This window comes from Cotesia glomerata, linkage group LG2 (genome assembly GCF_020080835.1).
Source record: "Cotesia glomerata isolate CgM1 linkage group LG2, MPM_Cglom_v2.3, whole genome shotgun sequence".
NCBI lineage: Eukaryota > Metazoa > Arthropoda > Insecta > Hymenoptera > Braconidae > Cotesia > Cotesia glomerata.
Window position 1 is genome coordinate 21,045,915 of NC_058159.1, and position 19,206 is coordinate 21,065,120.

The 19,206-nt window shown below is 31.0% G+C and overlaps 2 protein-coding genes across 5 annotated transcripts in view; one reads left to right on the top strand and one right to left on the bottom strand.

The window, feature by feature from the left end:
- LOC123259339 overlaps window positions 1–19,206 on the top strand; it is a 108,717-nt gene that overhangs the window by 34,690 nt on the left and 54,821 nt on the right. For 3 of the 4 annotated variants that reach the window (XM_044719758.1, XM_044719756.1, XM_044719757.1), the window contains exon 3: window positions 11,114–11,328. In XM_044719758.1, the coding sequence (XP_044575693.1) occupies window positions 11,114–11,328 (215 nt within the window). The remainder of the gene's footprint in view (window positions 1–11,113; window positions 11,329–19,206) is intronic. The other variant, XM_044719760.1, reaches the window with a different exon arrangement.
- On the bottom strand, window positions 5,154–6,190 carry LOC123259369. The gene is made up of 2 exons (XM_044719821.1): window positions 5,652–6,190; window positions 5,154–5,288 (listed from the first exon to the last, which is right to left on the bottom strand). Exon 1 carries the CDS (start codon window positions 6,183–6,185, stop codon window positions 5,658–5,660), a length of 528 nt encoding a protein of 175 aa, XP_044575756.1. The 5' UTR covers window positions 6,186–6,190; the 3' UTR covers window positions 5,154–5,288; window positions 5,652–5,657.

Sequence of the window (19,206 nt, forward strand, 5' to 3'; positions counted from 1 at the left end):
CCATTTAAACCAAGTTAAAAAAATTTTTTTTTTTTTAATTTTTCTCCAAAACTATTTGCCGGATCAATGTGAAATTTTCGGACAATATTCTCAAATATATGTACATTCAAAATATGCAAAAAAAAATTTCGATTTTTTCAAGATTACAAGTGGATATAACCCCTTAAATTATTTATTAATCCCCGTCTCGAATTTGCTCGCTGAAGTTCAGGGTCTTAAACGGGGATCGCGTCGTAACGATAAAACAAAAATAAACAACTACTTAATTTTAATTAAGAATATAAACAAAGAAACCTCTTTATTGGCCTGATCAATAATTTAAAACAGTTAACAATAAACAATACACCCAATACCACAGTACAATCTTTCACACATATACGACGGTATTCGCGGTTCAATCAAAATCGCGGTCTACATGACACGAGCTGGTTCCCCAGTACCCTCCAGGGTGGCGGTCACCACCCTGGGGGCCCTACGCTGTCTCAGAGAACGAGCGAATGGTCTCACAGTCGTCCCCACCTACTCGACTAGATAATATAGTCACTTGACGTACCTCAGCTGAAGGCCTTGATACGGGGAGTCGTACTTTTGTCGGGTAGGTATACAGTACTTACCTATGTCTCGGTCGGACTCTAGGTAGAGTGGTATCCTCTCGAATTGCTGGCGGAATGGTCCTCTGCCGAGTAATTCTCCGAGAAAGCATTGATTACAGTTTTTCGGGCGGAACTTAACATACTTTTGAACCCGCGTGGACATGAGAAGTTTTTCCCTCGTTGCCTTCTATCGAGGCCCGCGCAAGTTCAACAATCAGCGGAAATTTTCTAACTTTTTATTTTCCTTCGAATAATTTCATTGTGATGTCAATCGTAATTATTTTAAGTCCCAATAGGTATTCCTTCATTTTCCATCTTTTCGGTCGGCCAAATTCTAACTATTTATTCTTTATTTTTAATTATTTCAAATTATTTTCTTCCTCACTAAACTCGCGCGAGAAATAATAATTTTGCACACTCTTCAAACTGATAATATCATCAAAAGTTACAGTAATTTTAATCATAACAATAATAAACTAAATAATAACAATAACAACTAAAATAATATAATAATTAAAGTTTATAATAATTGATGTGATAAACAATGATAATCGTCATGATAAATAAATCAGTCACCATAAATAATAACCGTCGTGATAAACAATAATAATCGTCGTAAACATCATAAAACTTATTAACATAATAATTGTTTCTATGTAATAATAGTATTGTATACAATATGTAATAATGTATAATTCTCAAGTATTTATTGATAATAATAATAAAAATAATAATACTCTAATAATACAAATTAAGTCGCCGTAACAAAGGCAATCGTACGCGGTCGCGGTAGCGGTGGCTCGCGTCCATCGTTCGCTCTTTGCGTCGGTGAGTCCCACGGTGCTGGCTCTCGCTGCTCGCGACGCCCCTCCACCACCCCGCTTCTCCTTCCTTCTTCACAAAAACAATTGTTAATAAATTAAGAATATTCATCCAGTACTTAATGAATTTCCAATCAATCTATTTATGTTCTCATGTGTAAGAATTCAATAATAATATTAATTATAATTTATGATCAATTTGTAAAAATGTAGCAATAATTAAACTCTTAAACAAAAAATCAAACGTCAAATATTGATAATCGGTTAATTATGTTTTACAATAATGATAAATGTATTCATCGGAATAATCTTCATCAATACCTGCACAGAAATGATGAGACCAATTTTTACGATTTTTGCACTGATCCATGGTTTCTTAAATTCTGAATGACTCCATTGCAATAAGGGCAATAACAATGAGGAAAAAGTTTTTTGTCAAAATTTTAATAGATTTTTTCAAAGTAGAAATAAAGTAAATTAATTAAATAGTAAAAAGTCAAAAAAACTAATAACCGACTTAGAGGGATGTCGTACCCCTATTGTTATTTGTAATTATTATTATTAATCATCTTATTTTCAACATTTTCTGACATAACGGATACTATAATGAATTTTTCATGAATATTATTATGGTGACATAAAGCAGTATAGAAGGATTATGTTATTCTTTGAAAGGTCGGCTTAAGCCGTAGCTCAGCTGTGCGGCCTAATTTAGTACGCGCAGATTACGAAAGTCCCGTAAGCATCTGAGGCTGACTATACAAAACATTATACTACTTATGTATAGTATGCATGTAGACTCGGTTCACAGATTCGTTGAAATGCAGGGTCCTTTCTCCACACTAATTGACATGCTAGGGCATTTTAATCTTTTGCCTCATTCCTATGCAAATTCTAACAGAGTCCTCTTGGATTTAGCCAGGATTTTACAAAGTGGAAAGGATCACAAGTTATATAGGGTGCTGTTCAGACGTGTATTGAACTCAAAAGTTTCACGTAGAGCATACCTTCCAGAATCCTCGGATAGTTGTAATATTTAATGCTCGCGTTAAAATTTCAGTATTATATATATATATATATATATATATATATATATATATATATATATATATATATATATGTAAAGATAGTTTAGATATATAATATATATCTAAACCAACTCGAAAGTTTTAGCGAAGAAAACTTGGACATGTTAACGTCGCGGTTAACTTATAAATAAATATGAAATGTTAATATAGGAAGTTTTAAATATAATGACAAGTGCATTATGTGTTTGATGTGTTTAATCGTAAAGAAAAGTTTTACAATCTATTTCCCAAAGGGTTATATTTCACTGACTATTTTGGAGTGCATCATGTTTAAATTAAAATGACATTTTTATGCGATATTCATTCATGACAATTTCAGAATAATTAACTTATTTGTAGTCAATATCTTTTTAATGAACCGGATTGTTGAAACCGAAATATGTATAATAGAGTTACACCAGTTTTGAAGTTATACTTCTTTTGGCGCGTTAGGCAAAAATGATGAAGGTAAATTTTTACGATGCGCGCGCACACCGTCACGAAAAACCGACACCCTGAAGTTCGCTACTCAACATTTTAGTTTTTTAAAAAAGTTACCAAAAAAATAAAAATAAGTACATCTGCGTATGTTTGCGTGAGAACTGGCTACTGTATTCACGATATTTCATGTAAATATATATTTTTAACTTCCCGCTAAGAAAATTGAAAATTTTTATTAAGTTATTGATTTCAGTCCAATTTTTAAAAGTCCAGTTTTCATCGGATGTCCACGTTTTAAGGTCCCAGAAAGCCATTCTGATTATTCCCACCGAGGTGTCCGACCGTGTGTGTGTGTGTGTGTGTCAATAAATTTTTGTCGTACGGTTTCTCAGAAACGAATCAACCGATCGAGTTCTACGACACGTCATTCGAAAGGGTCTATCAAAACGTAGATCTAATTAGATTTAAGAGTTAATTCATCAAGCCATTCCGAAGAAATTAAAAAAAAAATTTGAATTTTTATGTTTTTTAAAAATAACTTTAAAGCGGACGAAAAAATCATAATGAAACCATGTATACATTTTTTTGCTTAAAAACTGCGTCCAATGCTTTTTTTAAAATGAAAATCGAACGACGGATTTAAAAGTTATAATTGTTTAGAAATTCACAAAATTTTTTTTTTCGGTATTTTTGAAAAATATTTCAGTTTCTTCAACCGATCAATAAAAACTTGTACATTTTCTTTTTGTGCTTTAAAAACTGCACTGAATGCTTTTTCAAATAACAAAATCAAACGACGCATTCAAAAGTTACAGTTGTTTAATAAATACACTGCGCTTTGAGCTTGAAAAGCTCAAATAATCAAAAAACACATTTTAAGGTGCTTGAAATGCAAACTTAGCAGGAAGTTCTAGGGTTGGCCTGCACGGTCAACCAATTTCCAGATTTTTTTGATTATGTAGAAATAATTTTTTTATGATATTTAAATAAACTTTATTTAACTAGACAATGCGTTATAATAAAACTTTCAATGTATTAAATACCTTTTTTTCTATTATTAGTGTCGTTTTTTCTACAAACGTAGGATAACGCGATAGATAAAATATTTAGAAAGATTTTTATCTTGTTACGTCAAAGAAGTATAACTTCTAACGTGCGTACATAAGTACACACACACTTTTTTTTTTTTTAATTTTTAAAATCGTTACGAATTTAATTTTTTTTCGTTTTTGGATTCAATATTTATAGACTCACTGAGCTTAAAAATAGAAAATAAATTAAGCGCCAGCCTGAATAAAAACTTTTTTTCTTCCTTCATCTTTTCAAATTTTATATAACAAATGCATATACACGGAAAAAAATAATCGGTAGAGGATACCGATTTTTTTCGGTAGAGGCTACCGATTTTTTCGGTAGAGGCTCCCGAAAAAATCGGCAGCTGCTACCGAAAAAAAATAGGTAGCTGCTGCCGAAAAAAATCGGTAGCAGATACCGATTATTTTCGGTAGAGTCTACCGATTTTTTCGGTGCAGGCTACCGATTATCACACGGAGAGAATTTTATGTTAACGGTAAACATCCTTATTTTGTAGCTTCTACTATGCCGGATGGTTATTAATTTTTGCAAAGTTAAGATGATAAATGCAACTATCCGGCGATTGTAATTAGTACAATCAGCACACGGAGAAAACTTTATAGTAGAGTTTACTATCTAGTTATGGTAAAATCTATTAACTGAATTCGATAGTAGTAAATATTATTTAAATAATTATGTAAACCATCTGAATTGTAGTAGTTACCATCCTGATGGTTACTATACTACTATTATGATGGTAATCAGTAATAATAGCTATTTTTATTTTAATCAGTAATAATAATAGCTACTATCTAAGCTAGTAAAAAATATTTAAAAAATTAAAAATTTGCGTTAGCGTGGATGCATTTCCGAATGAACTAAAAGCAATTGTAGCGCAGTGTAGTAGACAAAAAATCGGGATTAAATTCGGATTGAATGTATATTTAAATTTTTATCTGTCTAAAACAAGTTTCAACGCCAAATTTTTAAAAAACATTATTTTCAAAAAATCTAAGATTTTCAAAAAAAAATTTTGAATACAATGAAGCTTTAAGGGGGTATTCTGGTCTAGAAGCCTAGATTTTAGGCATTTTTCAAACTAACATAAAAAAAAAATTAAGAACATTTTTACGATCGGTTTTTTTATATGATGTTTATTAACGTTTCAAGAATATAAAAAAAAATTGAAAAAAAAAAAAAATGATAAATTGGACAAATTACAGGTCGGTGAAGTGGGGGCTACAAAAAAAACGGTGCACCCTGGTTGACATGATTCCAGCCCTTGTAGTGATCTGAAACAAAAAAATTTGAAAAATTCTCAATCTGTAAAGATGTCGCTATCGCGTTGACCTTAGTCAAGAAAAAAAAAAATTCACAAAATGGCGTCGACATGAAATATCAATTTTTTTTTACCCCCTTTTTTTGACCTTTTCGAATTTTTTAAAAATACTCCAAATTGAAATTTTTTAAAATCCAAGACAGACGCGATAGAAAGATATATAAAGAAGATTCCCAACAAATTTCAAAAGAATCGGTCGGGTAGAACTTGAGATATCATGTCAACCACTTCAAAAAAGTAGTTTTGAGAAAAACGCGTTTAAAGTTTGAGAAACAATTATAGTAGAATAACTCGTATAATAACATTCAATACTCACTTTGGATTAATCGGCGATTCCAGATCCATACATTGGGCCTTCCTCAACTTCATATTCGATGTTTTGTGAAGTTCTTTCAGCTAATCGAGCTGTTCTGCCTTCTTTGGAAGCAGCAGTAGCTCGTAGCTCAGAGCGCTCAATCCGAACTTCGTTACGTCTGATAGCAAATGAATGAGCTTCAGTACCAACGGTGATGCCCATAAGTTCCATCATTTTTAAGATGGGTAAATAACCTTCATTAAAAATGGCAACAGCTAAATAATTCGCAATTTGAATTGTTTGAGATCCAGCGTGAATATGCTTGGGAGCAAAAGTCCATATTAATGAATTGAGCGATTCATTGTTATTTTGAGTTTCGGATCCCAAACATCGATGTAGTAAATCGTCAGACGATAAACTGGTATAAATGGGCTCAATTACTTTCAGTACTTTTTCATCCAGGGGGGGATGTTCGTGGACAAACTCTTCAAGAGTGTTCTCAGCTGAGGCTTGTTGCCATTTACACCAGCTTGACGAACCAGTTGGGCAGTACATGTGTTGTGGATTCTTGAAATCGACTGTATCTTCGAAAATAATTCGAATTTTGAAAAATCCATTTAAGGACATATTTTTAAGGGTCTAAACTTTGAAAATATGCAAAAAAAAAAAATCGATTTTTTCAAATTTCTAGACCAGAATACCCCCTTAAACTAATTATTAATCATAATTATTTAAATTAAAATTTTCCCTTTAACAATTGCAATTAAAGAGAGTATACTCTTTGCTCCAGTTGATATGCTCCAGGTATCGTATTTTGAAATGCACCGAATCAGCTTGACTACATGTAATTTTTCTTCTGCATTGAATTAAATGATATTCTTAAAGCTAGCAGATGAAATAAACTCATTGACCTGTTCAAGTTATGCATTCTGTTGAAGAAATTCAATGCACAAATTATCAAAACTAGCAACCTACAGTCCCTATGTGACTGCCAAGAATTGCGAACTATAATAAATAAAATTTTGCTTAATTATATAATGATTTTCGTTAAAGTGTACTTTATTTTCTTAACTATTGACATTTATAAAGATATAAGCTCATCCCGATATTACAATCATAACGAGCTTTCATTTGAGTACCCACATCAATATTTCATATATATATATATATATATATATATATGAAATATTGATGTGGGTACTCAAATGAAAGGTCTCGATGAGTGTAATGTCGGGATGAGCTTATACCTTTAAAAATGTCAATAGCTCACAAGATACAAGGTCATTTCTTAACTAATGATATTTTCAAAGATATAAGCTCATCCCGATGTTACACTCATCAATAGCTTTCATTTGAGTACCCACATGCATTTTTATATATTTTTCATATATATATACATACAGAGTGTCCCAGAAGTAACGGACGGCATTGTAGCATCTGATAAACAAAATAATTTTGAGACGAAAAGTCCTTAGCCATTTTTTAATCAGACGCATAGATAATTAATTATTAATTAAAATAACGTCTTTTTATGCGTTAGAGAGAGAGCACTAGTGTCAAGTCAAGTGCGTTCCAACGAAGACGCTTGCACGTGTGAATGTGTAAGTAAATACCCGTGTAAAAAAAAAAGTTCCGGAAACATTCCTCAGAAAAGTTCCGATTATGAGACGATCCGGAACTTTTGCGGAACTTTTCCGGAACTCTTTGGAAACAACATTAAAAAAGTTTACTTACAAATTTTTGAGTAACCAAAAATTTGAAATTCTTAAAATTTTTGAGGAACTTTTCCGGAACTTTTGCGAACTTTTTTAAGTAAATTTTTTTAACTGTTTCTAAAGAGTTCCGCAAAAGTTTCGGAAAAGTTTCGGAGAAGTTCCTTAAAAATTTCAAGAATTTAAAATTTTTGGTTACTCAAAAGTTTGTCAGTAAACTTTTTTAATGTTGTTTCCAAAGAGTTCCGCAAAAGTTCCGCAAAAGTTCCTCAAAAATTTTAAGAATTTTAAATTTTTGGTTACTCAAAAATTTGTAAGTAAACTTTTTAAAGGTTGTTTCTAAAAAATTCCGAAAAAGTTCCGCAAAAGTTCCGGAGAAGTTCCTCAAAAATTTTAAGAATTTCAAATTTTTAGGTTTTCAAAAGTTTGTAAGTGAAATTTTTTTAATATTGTTTCTAAAGAGTTCCGGAGAAATTCCGGAAAAGTTCCGGATCGTCTCATAATCGGAACTTTTCTGAGGAATGTTTCCGGAACTTTTTTTTTTACACGGGTATGTATTACTACGTTAGCTATAGAAACTAGTTAGTCATACAGTTAGTTGTGTCTTTGTTTGGCACATACTTTACTGGACACTGGCGCTCTCTCTCTAACAAATAAAGAGACGTTATTTTTAATTAATAATTAATTATCTATGCGGTTAATTGAAAAATGGCTAAGGACTTTTCGTCTCAGAATTATTTTTTTCATCAGATGCTATAATGGCGTCCGTGACTTTTGGGACACCCTGTATATATATTCACATACAAAATAATTTTTTGGGACTTGGATGATATTTCTCGGTTAGTTTCTAAACAGAATCTATACCGATTTTTTCGATTGCGGCTACCAAAAGGTATTTAATTTAATAAAAATTTATAATCAAAAAATACCTAATAAATACTCCTCATTTTTAATATTTTGTATTTAAGTAAGTGTTATTTGTATCTCAAATGAAGTTCTTTTTTTTATTCATTAAGAAGTGAGAATTTAACTTCTCGTTAAGAAGATAAGAAATTTTCAAAAATTGGTAATCGGTAGCCTGCACCGAAAAAATCAGTAGCAGATACCGATTATTTTTTTCTATGTACACAGAAAAAAGGCTATTTAGCATCTGAAATAGAATTATATTTCTAAATGCTGAATTTTAGAGCCTAGCAAAATTTTTCTAAAATAAAAAGTGAAAAATGTAAATAATAGTTATTAAATCCAAATTTAAATAAGTGTAGCCACTTTTTTATGTTTATTGTGCAGTTTTTCTCAAGTTCCATTCTTTAATAGAACCGAACAAATAAAAATAACATTCATTCAATAATACATAAAAAAGACAGTTAATATAAAGAAAAATTACCAGCAAATTGTACAAAAATAAATTAATATTGAGAGAATTTAGCAATGAAATTTTCGTGTATATCTGATATGTAAACGACATTCTCGTCACGCTTGTGGTATTTTAGGTGTATGAAAATTTTTTGGAAGCTATTCCCTTCTGGCATGCGGTCAGTCGATTCTGATGTACACCAGCAATTCTTGTCATTTAGTTCGCGCATGTTATTTCTGCAGTACCAAAATTGTTTTTTATATGAATATGTCTACATAATATTAATAATGAGCCAACAAAATACACCAAATTCCGGTGGTTGTATATTCCCGTTCAGCATAATATTGATTTTTTAAAATCATTTTAATTGGTTACATGAGAGGGAAAATTCATTGGCTCATAATATTACCGTTTTAATTATAATTTATCGATAGCAATATGAATATAAATTGAAATGAAATGGAGGAAAATAATAATATTATGATAGTAAGGGAATTAAAAATTTTAATATGGGAATAGAGTTAAATGATTTTTTTTTTTATCATTTAACTGAAAAGAAAGCCAACGCTTTATTAACATTATTTTATGCTCTGCAGGGTACTATCGTTCATCCATACGATGCGCTTTTCATCCCCTCGCATTTATTATATTGCTAGCATGGCCTGAAGGCATGTAATAAGTGACTATAGCTGCTTGCGCACCACAACGCGAGGAGAAAAAAATAATACAACAAATAACTAAAGCAAAAAATTATTGGAGGCGAAGGAAGATGCTGATAGAGCGAAATAAAAAAGAAATGAAAATAATGCAAAAAGAAAAAAAAAGTAAATCTATCGATCGTCAGTGACCCGCATTTGTGATGTTGCAGACTTTTACACAAAACAAAAACTTTTTTTTTTTTTTTTCATTTTATGTTCGCTTGAAAAAGGAAAATTTTACTAGTTATTTCCTCTACAACTTTTATAATTTATTTATTTTTTCATCACGTTAATCTTGTATATAAAAAAAATAATGGATATAAAGTGTTTCATATTTTGCAATAAATTTTAATTACTAGTGATAAGAGTTTGAAAAAGTAAGCTTAGTTCAATTTTTTTTTGTTTGTATTATAAATTAATACTATTATTTTATTATTACAATACATTATAAATGTTGACAATGTAAATATTTGATAGGATGCACTTTCTAACATAGTTTAAAATGTGCGACAAAGTCCTCACCCCATACTAGCACGTCTACTGCTCAAATACTTGATGAATTGACTTGTAAAATAAACCGCGTACCTCGTTCATGTTTTATAGTAGTATAGCTGTGGCTGACCGTGCGCAACTACTGAATTTTATATCATCTCCGGTACTATTTTTACGATCGATTTATTATTCTTCACTCGACTTTTGTGTGACATTAAACATCTACATAACACCAAAATTATAGTTTTAAATCGTAAAATAAAATCCAAGTACAAATCAAGTCAGCCCAATTCATTTAACTATAAACCAGATTTAATATAATTAAACTAATAAAGTTACCCATCGTTATATTTTTATTGTTGATTTTTGTACAGTCAATTGAAAGAAAAAAAAAAACAGATTTTTTTTCTTTTTTTCATTCAATCAGCAGAAATGAAAGGAAGGAAGAGAGAGGCTATGTTAGCTTTTGACGCTTGACAATGTAACGAGGAGGTCGAATATCGATTTCTTTCTTACCGAAATTCTCCCAGGACTCATTATCTTTTGTTCTTGTTCTTCTTCTTCTTCTTCTTCTTCTTTTTCTTCGGATACTCTTCTTGCTGTTCCTATTTATTCTATTTTATTCTGCATGTTTGAAAGCTACACTGTACTTGACCGTTATTCGGGCTTTCAGCGAAAACACGAGCTTTGCTTTTCTACGCTGACCTCATCCGCTTACTCAACCTCACGAAATGAACATCAATGGAAATTACAAACGGTTAAATTCTCCGGTAAGTTTGGAAGAAGCCCTATTAAAAAAAATAAGAAAATACTGAAAAAATGATGGGTCATAAGAAGAAAAAGACGTAAAGAGGTTTCAAGTTTAAAATAAAAATAAAAATAAAAATAAAAAGAAAAGAATATAAAATAGAAAACGATTGAAGAGCAAACGTGCTTGGGCGACAGCGGCTTTCAGCATCACGTTCCATGTGGCGCTCGACGCGTCATGTCGGTCTTATTACTTGGATATACGTGCATGCATCGTCACGCTTCGAATTACACGACATTCCGACACTTTACTTTTCTCTCCACAATATACTGAATCGCTACTATACTTTATTCAATTTATTTTCAATGGATCTCATTATTTTTTCTGGATTTACAATATTACTTACCTGGATTTTTGTCAAACCGAATGATAATTGCATTTTTTTTACATTATATTTTCTTTCATTTCTTTTGCAGCAGAACGAGATCATTGCAATAAAACTGTCGATATCTATGAAGATGTTTCTAGCCCAGCTGTTACTTCTGGGACTTGGGGTAAACCTTTAACTTGTTGGTATCGGTTTCGAGCCTTTCGTGGCACTCCTCGAGACTGGATCCTTAGGGTACGATTCAAAAAATTTAAAGTTGGAGTACTCGCTAATGCTACTCACTGTCTTGGAGGTTTCTTACAAGTGAGTATATGCTAATTATAATTATTATTTACTATTTTTTATCCATCAATAATTTAAACTTTTGTGTTCGATCAGATCGCGATAAAACTAATCATAATCAAATATTTTTTAGAACTTTTTAGCGCGTCATTCCACATCACGGATTACTCGTCAAACGTTCGTAATGATTGATACTTCAAACGTTTGATTACTCGAGTGAAAACGCGTCGCGAATATACTATATCTGTGTGAGCAGTTGAAAATTTGATAGATGATCATCAAATTAATTTGTTACAAATATCGAGCTTCTATATTTTTAGTATTAATAATTTTTTAGTACAGCCCATTTCATTTAAAAATTGTTTTCAATAGATTTTAAAGTTTTTGATAAATGCTTTTGTTTTAAAATCACACTAAAAATGATATTTTTATAACGCGTATTCAAAATATGATACCCGAAGAATTCTTAAATTCCCACTAAGAAAATCGAAGATTTTCAAAAATCGGGAAGTTATTGTTTTTACCCCGTTTTGCAAAAATCGAGTTTTCATCAGATCTCGATGTTTTAAGGTGATAGGCAGTTTCCCTGACTACCCCTGCGATGTTGTCACTATATCTGTATGTGTGCGTGTGCGTGTATGTGCGCGCGCGCGCGCGCGTGTGTGTGTGTGTGTGTGTGTGTGTGTGTGTGTGTGTGTGTGTGTGTGTGTGTGTGTGTGTGTGTGTGTGTGTGTGTGTGTGTGTGTGTGTGTGTGTGTGTGTGTGTGTGTGTGTGTGTGTGTGTGTGTGTGTGTGTGTGTGTGTGTGTGTGTGTGTGTGTGTGTGTGTGTGTGTGTGTGTGTGTGTGTGTGTGTGTGTGTGTGTGTGTGTGTGTGTGTGTGTGTGTGTGTGTGTGTGTGTGTGTGTGTGTGTGTGTGTGTGTGTGTGTGTGTGTGACTGGCTTATAACTTTTGAACGACTAAACCGATTGGAACCTACCAAACGGCGTTCTAAAGAGTTCTCTCAAACTTAGATTTCCTGTGAATTTGAACCGATTCGGATCGATAGATTTTGAGAAATTTTGAAAAATCTCAAAAAAATTAAGAAAAAAATTTTTTTTTGAAAGTGGTTTTTTTGGAATAACTTGTAACCGACTTTATCAATTAACTACACAAAGTAATCCGCCCTTAAGGTAGTTCTTTCCCAACCTATAGTTTATGCTACTGCTGTCTCTTTCATTCGCTAGTGTCGCCTCTCTTACGGGCTATCGCTCACTTACTTCCACGCTTGACTTTATTTGTTTACTTTACTAGTTTATCAATGATTTCTCAATAACTATGTGGTAGGGAATTCCAGAATTTTGTAGGGTAATTATACATGTATTAATCTCAGTAATATTAGTTTCTCGTGAAATTATTAAAATTTCTTCAATACAAAAATAATAAAACTTCGCGGTTTTCTCTCTCTTTTCCCATACCATCTGTGTAAAAATGTCATTTTCAATTGCAATTATCTTCGGTTAGAAGTGGTAAATCGTCTCTAAATTTTAACAGCGTGTGTATTATGTATTTAAATACTTCTATACGGAGTTAAGGAGATTTCTTGAATTTTTGCTTTTTAGGCCTACCTACCTTAACCTTGAAAAACCACGTCGATCGCCGATAATCCGGTCAAAATCGGTTGCTTCGTTCGAGAGATATCGTGAACGAAAGAAAACCGAAAAAAGTGTTTTTTTCACATAACTACGACATTTCTTTCCGGATCGTTTTTGATGAAATAGAATAATTTTTAGAACTCAAAAAACCGCGTCGATCGCCGCCAAGAACGTAGAAATCGGTTGATTGGTTCGAGAGATATCCTCGACGAAATATTTGGAAACAAGTGTTTTTTTAACGTAACTCCGATATGTTTTGGAATAACTTTTAAACGGCTTCACTGATCAATTTAAAAAACTAATCAGCTATTAACATAAAAAAATTACATCGATCGCCGTCAAGCCGGTCAAAATCGGTCAATTCGTTCAAGAGATATCGTGAACGAAAGAAAACCGACAAAAATGTTACTTCAGAATTACTCCAAATTTCTTAGTTTTATCGATTCAAATTTGAAGATTCTTCATGAGGCTGAAAAAATTGCGTCGAGTGCCGCCAACTGCGTGAAAATCGGTTGATTCGTTCAAAAGTTATTGCGGTTTGAAAATTTAAAAAATATTGTTCTATGAAACTTCTATCAGACTTTTGAGCTCAAAAGCATAGAAAAGCTATCTCTTTAAGCTCGGAGAGCTCAAAATAATACATAAACTGTAATACATAAACTGTACATAAACTGTAATACATAATACAAAAACATCATTAGTGCAATTTTAAGCACCTAGGTATGGAATTAATGAGAAGTTGCAGGGATGGCCTTCAGGGTCTACCGTTTTTATAATTTTTTTCCAGGTGTTTCTTTTAATTTTCCAATTTTATTAATATTTGATAAATCGATACAATATTGTCACAATTATCATATTCAACTGACCAAATTTACCTTTCAATATTTTAACATCTATCGAGATTTATTTATTTTGTATAGTATTGAATATTTGTTGATTTACTAATGCCATCATTCAAACGGAAAAGATTTTTGTAAATAATAATAAAAATAAAATGTTTTAATACCTTCACAAGATATAAGTTACACTGGAATAAATAGATACGAACTGTTACTATTTAACATAGTAGTCAGCTTTATGGCAAAAATAAGCAAGATTAGATGTGCTGAATTAGTAGTGAGCGTTATAGAACACTGGACTGACTTCTGTGACTACATGAATAGGTCAACTTCTCCAAGAAAAAAAATATAAATGAAAACACGTAGGCAAAAATATAAAAATCATATGTCCAGAAATATGTCCAGAGCTGTAATCATAACAGTGACCATGCAATAAAATCTTAGTCAATAACATTTTTTTTTACATTTCGTTATACTAAAAACCATTGAATATTGTTTTTCATGTATAATTACAACAAAATAACTGAACAATTGAAAAGTGAAAAAAAAAATAAAAGAATAATATTTTATACTTTTTTAAATTTAAAAAAATTAATATATTCTATACCATTTATTATAACGTGTTTATACTTCAAAGAGCACGAATATAGATATAACACTCAATATTTTATTTGATAGAAAAAATTAAATTTATTCTCAGTGAACTCAGCAAAAGCGGTTGTAACGTATTTCGAATTGGAAAATAGATTCTCTGTTTTCTCATTTTACTTCGCTTTACTTATATACATTGGGTGCAATGGAGATAATGTTATTATGTAAATGGGAGCCTCGAAATACAATATTCCATTATTTTCGATTTGTAAAATTAGCTTTACTTACAATGTTTAATATATATATATATATATTAGGGTGTGCCAAAAAAAGACGATACTTTTTTTTTTGCTCTTAATCCAAAATATCTTAGAAGATGTCCCAAAAAAGCTCCTGTTAAAAGCGGAGCTCAAAATTCCAATTCTAAGATGTCCTCCATCGAACTTAAAGTTTTTCCGTTTAAATAACATGGGAAACATGATTTTTTATTAGTTTTTTGTTCTGCAAACTATGATGAAATTATTTTTTAAAAAAACGAATGGATGGACAGACAGACATGTGATCAGAATCTAAACGTAGATTTTAGAACTTCCCAAATCATTTTAGAACTTCTTAGATCATTCTAGAATTTTCTAGAACTTTCTCATGCAATCAGAATCTAAACTTAGATTTTATAACTTCCTAAATCATTTTAGAAACTTCTAGAACATTCTCATTTGATCAGAATCTAAACGTAGATTTTAGAACTTCTCATATCATATCAGAACTTCTCAGATCATTCTAGACATTTCTGGATCATTCTAGAATTTTCTAAAACATTCTCATTCGATCAGAATCTAAACGTCGATCTTATAACTTCCCCGATCATTTTAGAATTTTCTAGAAGATTCTCAATTGATCAGAATCTAAATGTAGATTTTAGAACTTTCCAGATCATTCTAGATGTTTCTGGATCATTCTAGAATTTTCTAGAACATTCTCATTCGATCAGAATCTAAGGGAGCGTCCATAAACCACGTAGCCTTGTCGAGAGGAGGGAGGGATAGGTTTGAATACTACGCTGAGCTACGTAACGGGAGGGAGGAGGTAAAAGCAAAGCTACGTAGTTTTCTTCACATGAAAATTATTTTGTGAAATAAATTTATAACTGTTTAATAATTTTATTTGAAATACGGATACTAATTTTTTCTAAGGAATTATGAATAAAATGTTTGCAAAAATAATGAACTGTTAATAAATTCAATTTTCTGAGGGAAGTACATTTATTAACAGCTAATTGATCTCTAGAAATAGTTAACAACTATTCATTAAAAGTTAATAAATTGTATTTAATAAATGATTTATTAAATGTTATTAAATCCTATGATATTTTAAACAATCATTCATCAAAAAGGCTTAATATAGTTGTATAAAATATTAATAAATTATTTCATCAATGCATTTATTTATTTTTAATTTTCGAAAAATTTTATATGTTAACGCAATTTTTTTATGATATTGCGGTAACATAGGTGATTTAGACGTGGCTGGATGGCCTAATATATTAAGCAAAAATTATTATTATTCCTTCAAAATAAACTTTTTTTTAATTAATTTAAAGTAGAAAGCACATGGAGAGAAAAATATCATTAGAATGAGGATACGTATCGTTATTCTGATAATGCGCCGTATAGTCATTTTTTTTAGAGATACGCTGCATAGCCAATTCAGCTATACAGCGGATCATCAAATTGACGATCCGTTTCATTATTTTAGGCCTTACATTTAGTTGATTCAACTATACAGATCCTCACGTTGACAAAACAGTTGCCTGTTTTGACGAAACTACATATATTTACAAGAGCTATTCTCTGTATGCTTAAGTGAAACAAATGAATCCTTAAATTAGAAAACCGGATCGTTATTGTAAGGATACGTCATTTGAGGATAAGTTGGATAGTCATTTTAGCAATGTTTTTTTTTCCGTGCAGAAAATATTGTGTAAGAAAACCACGTTTCATCGGGCGGGGAGGGGGGGGGTCACGGAAAAAGCTACGTTAAGCTACATGAGGGGTGGGAGGGGTCTAAGAAGGGCTAAAATATGACCACGTAGTTTATGGACGCTCCCTAAACGTAGATTTTTTAACCTCCTATATTATTTTAGGATTTCCTAGATCATTCTAGAATTTTCTAGAACATTCTCATTCGATCAGAATACAAACCTAGATTTTAGAACTTCCCAGATCATTTTCGAATTTTCTAGAACATTCTCATTCGATCAGAATCTAAACGTAGATTTTAGAACTTTCCAGATCTTTCTAGAAATTTCTGGATCATTCTAGAATTTTCTAGAACAATTTCGATCAATCAGAACATTGATATACATATTAAAGCTTTCTAGATCATTCCAGAAATTTCTAGAACAGTCCGGACCATTTCAGACCAATGATAGTCTCACATTTTTAAAGTTAACATTTTTCAACCCCTGTATCTTTTACACCCTTATAATTATCGACTTGCAACCACCATAGTGCACGATGGGAACCTTGTACCTATTGCCACATATAAACACTATTCGTCTGCGGTGCGTAGTTTTGGCTGCAAAGTGAAGTATACACGGAAAAAAAAATATTGTTAAAATAACTATCCAACGTATCCTCAAATGACGTTTCCTTAAAAAAACGATCCGGATTTCTGATTTAAGGATTCATTTGTTTGACTTCAGCATACAAAGTATAGCTCTTGTCAATAAATGTAGTTTCGTCAAAATAGGTAACTGTTTTGTTAACGTGAGGATCTGTATAGTTGAATTAACTAAATGTAACGCTAAAATAATGATATGGATCGTCATTTTAATGATCCGCTGTATAGCTGAATTGGCTATACAGCATATATCTCTAAAAAAAATGACTATACGACGTATAGTCATAATAACGATACGTATCCTTATTCTAACGATATTTTTTTCTCCGTGTAGGGACACACACCTCCAATTTTATATATATATATATATATTTATACACTTTTCATATAATTTCTTTTCTCACGTGTATTGCTTTTGAAACTCTATTATTATAACAAAAATTTTTCTCACACTATATTTTCGCTGCTAATTTCAATCTTTTAATAATTAATGCTTACCTAATCAGCAATTTATTTTCACTCTGTTCTAATATTTTCCAGAATTTCATAGATTAAAACAAATATACTTTTGCAGTAATAAAAAGTTAAAATTATTTTTTTTGCAATTTACACAAAGTGAAAATTATTGAGATAGAAGTAAAAATTTGTTTGAACTTAGAAAATTTTAGTATCTTCAATTTTTTCTTCGCTCAAAAATAGTATATTTCTTACCTAGGGCAGGAAAATAAGAAATGTCTCAAATTACATGTAATTGTTGACCGAGGCGAAGCCGAGGTCGACAAACATGTAATCTGAGGCTTTCTTATTTCCTGCCCGTGGTGAGAATACTATTTTTCTCCTCGACGGAGGCGGAAAGCGGCATTTTCATTTAGCGCAGCGGGCAGAAAATTGACGCTTTCCACCCGGAGGGGAGAAAAACTATTTTTGTGATAAGGAAGTTTGTTGAACTGATCAAATTGAAATACACTAGCCAAAAAAATTAAGTGATTTAAAAAAAATGCTAAATTTTCGGGTGAACAGATCAAATCAGAAAAACAGAACAAATCATTTTTAGAATATTGAAATAGTGAACGAAATATCAATTGAAGTGTAAAAATATAAATATTCTCACATTTTAAGCTAATATTAAAAATTATTGAACTAAAAATAACTGCAATTATATTGTGAATTGTATTTGCTTTTGATATCTTAATGATATTTTATGTCCTTTATCAATATACCGATACTGCCATTCTAATATGTCATATCCCGATTTATAAAATTTTACAGCAGACGGTAAAAACAGTTTATTTTTAACATTGATTAAATGGGATTCAACGGATGAAAATATTTATTTAAAAAAAGTTATTAAACTATTATACCTTTAAATTTTTAGTATGACTTGCGTAATATTGCTGTGATTCTATTTTTCAAAAAAAGTCAATATGTCAAATTTTGTGGGATACGACGTATTAGAATGGCAGTATCGATATTTTATAAAATAGTTGAAAAATCATAAAAATAAATCAAGGACTGACTTAGTCTGTAAATTTTATGATTTGATCTTACGAAACATCTTATTCACCAGACTTTGTGGTAAGTTTGATGTGTTAACAAATTTGCACGAAATTTTTTGTATAATTATCGATACTTCAGTTCGTAAAAGCAAAAATTTGAAAAAATAAATATACATGAGCCTGTAACTTTGTTGTTATTGATGAAATAAAAAAATTGACTTTTTTATAGAATATTAAAAGTACTACAAATTTGCCATTTAACATTTTTGTCTAACTCTTACAGTTTAGATAAAAAATGCAAAAAACCGGAAATTTGAATTTCAAAGCTATGTAACAAATCAAATATTGAAAATAGAAATTTGACTCAAAAAAATTTTTTTTACTAAATTTAATAATAAACAAGGTCCATCCATTCGTTTTTTCAAAAAATAATTTCATCATAGTTTGCAGGACAAAAAACTAATAAAAAATCATGTTTCCCATGTTATTTAAACGGAAAAACTTTAAGTTCGATGGAGGACATCTTAGAATTGGAATTTTGAGCTCCGCTTTTAACAGGAGCTTTTTTGGGACATCTTCTAAGATATTTTGAATTAAGAGCAAAAGGCCATCGTCTTTTTGGCACACCCTAATATATATATATATATATAGTATATATATATATATATATATATAACCATATATATATATATATATATATATATATATATATATGTAA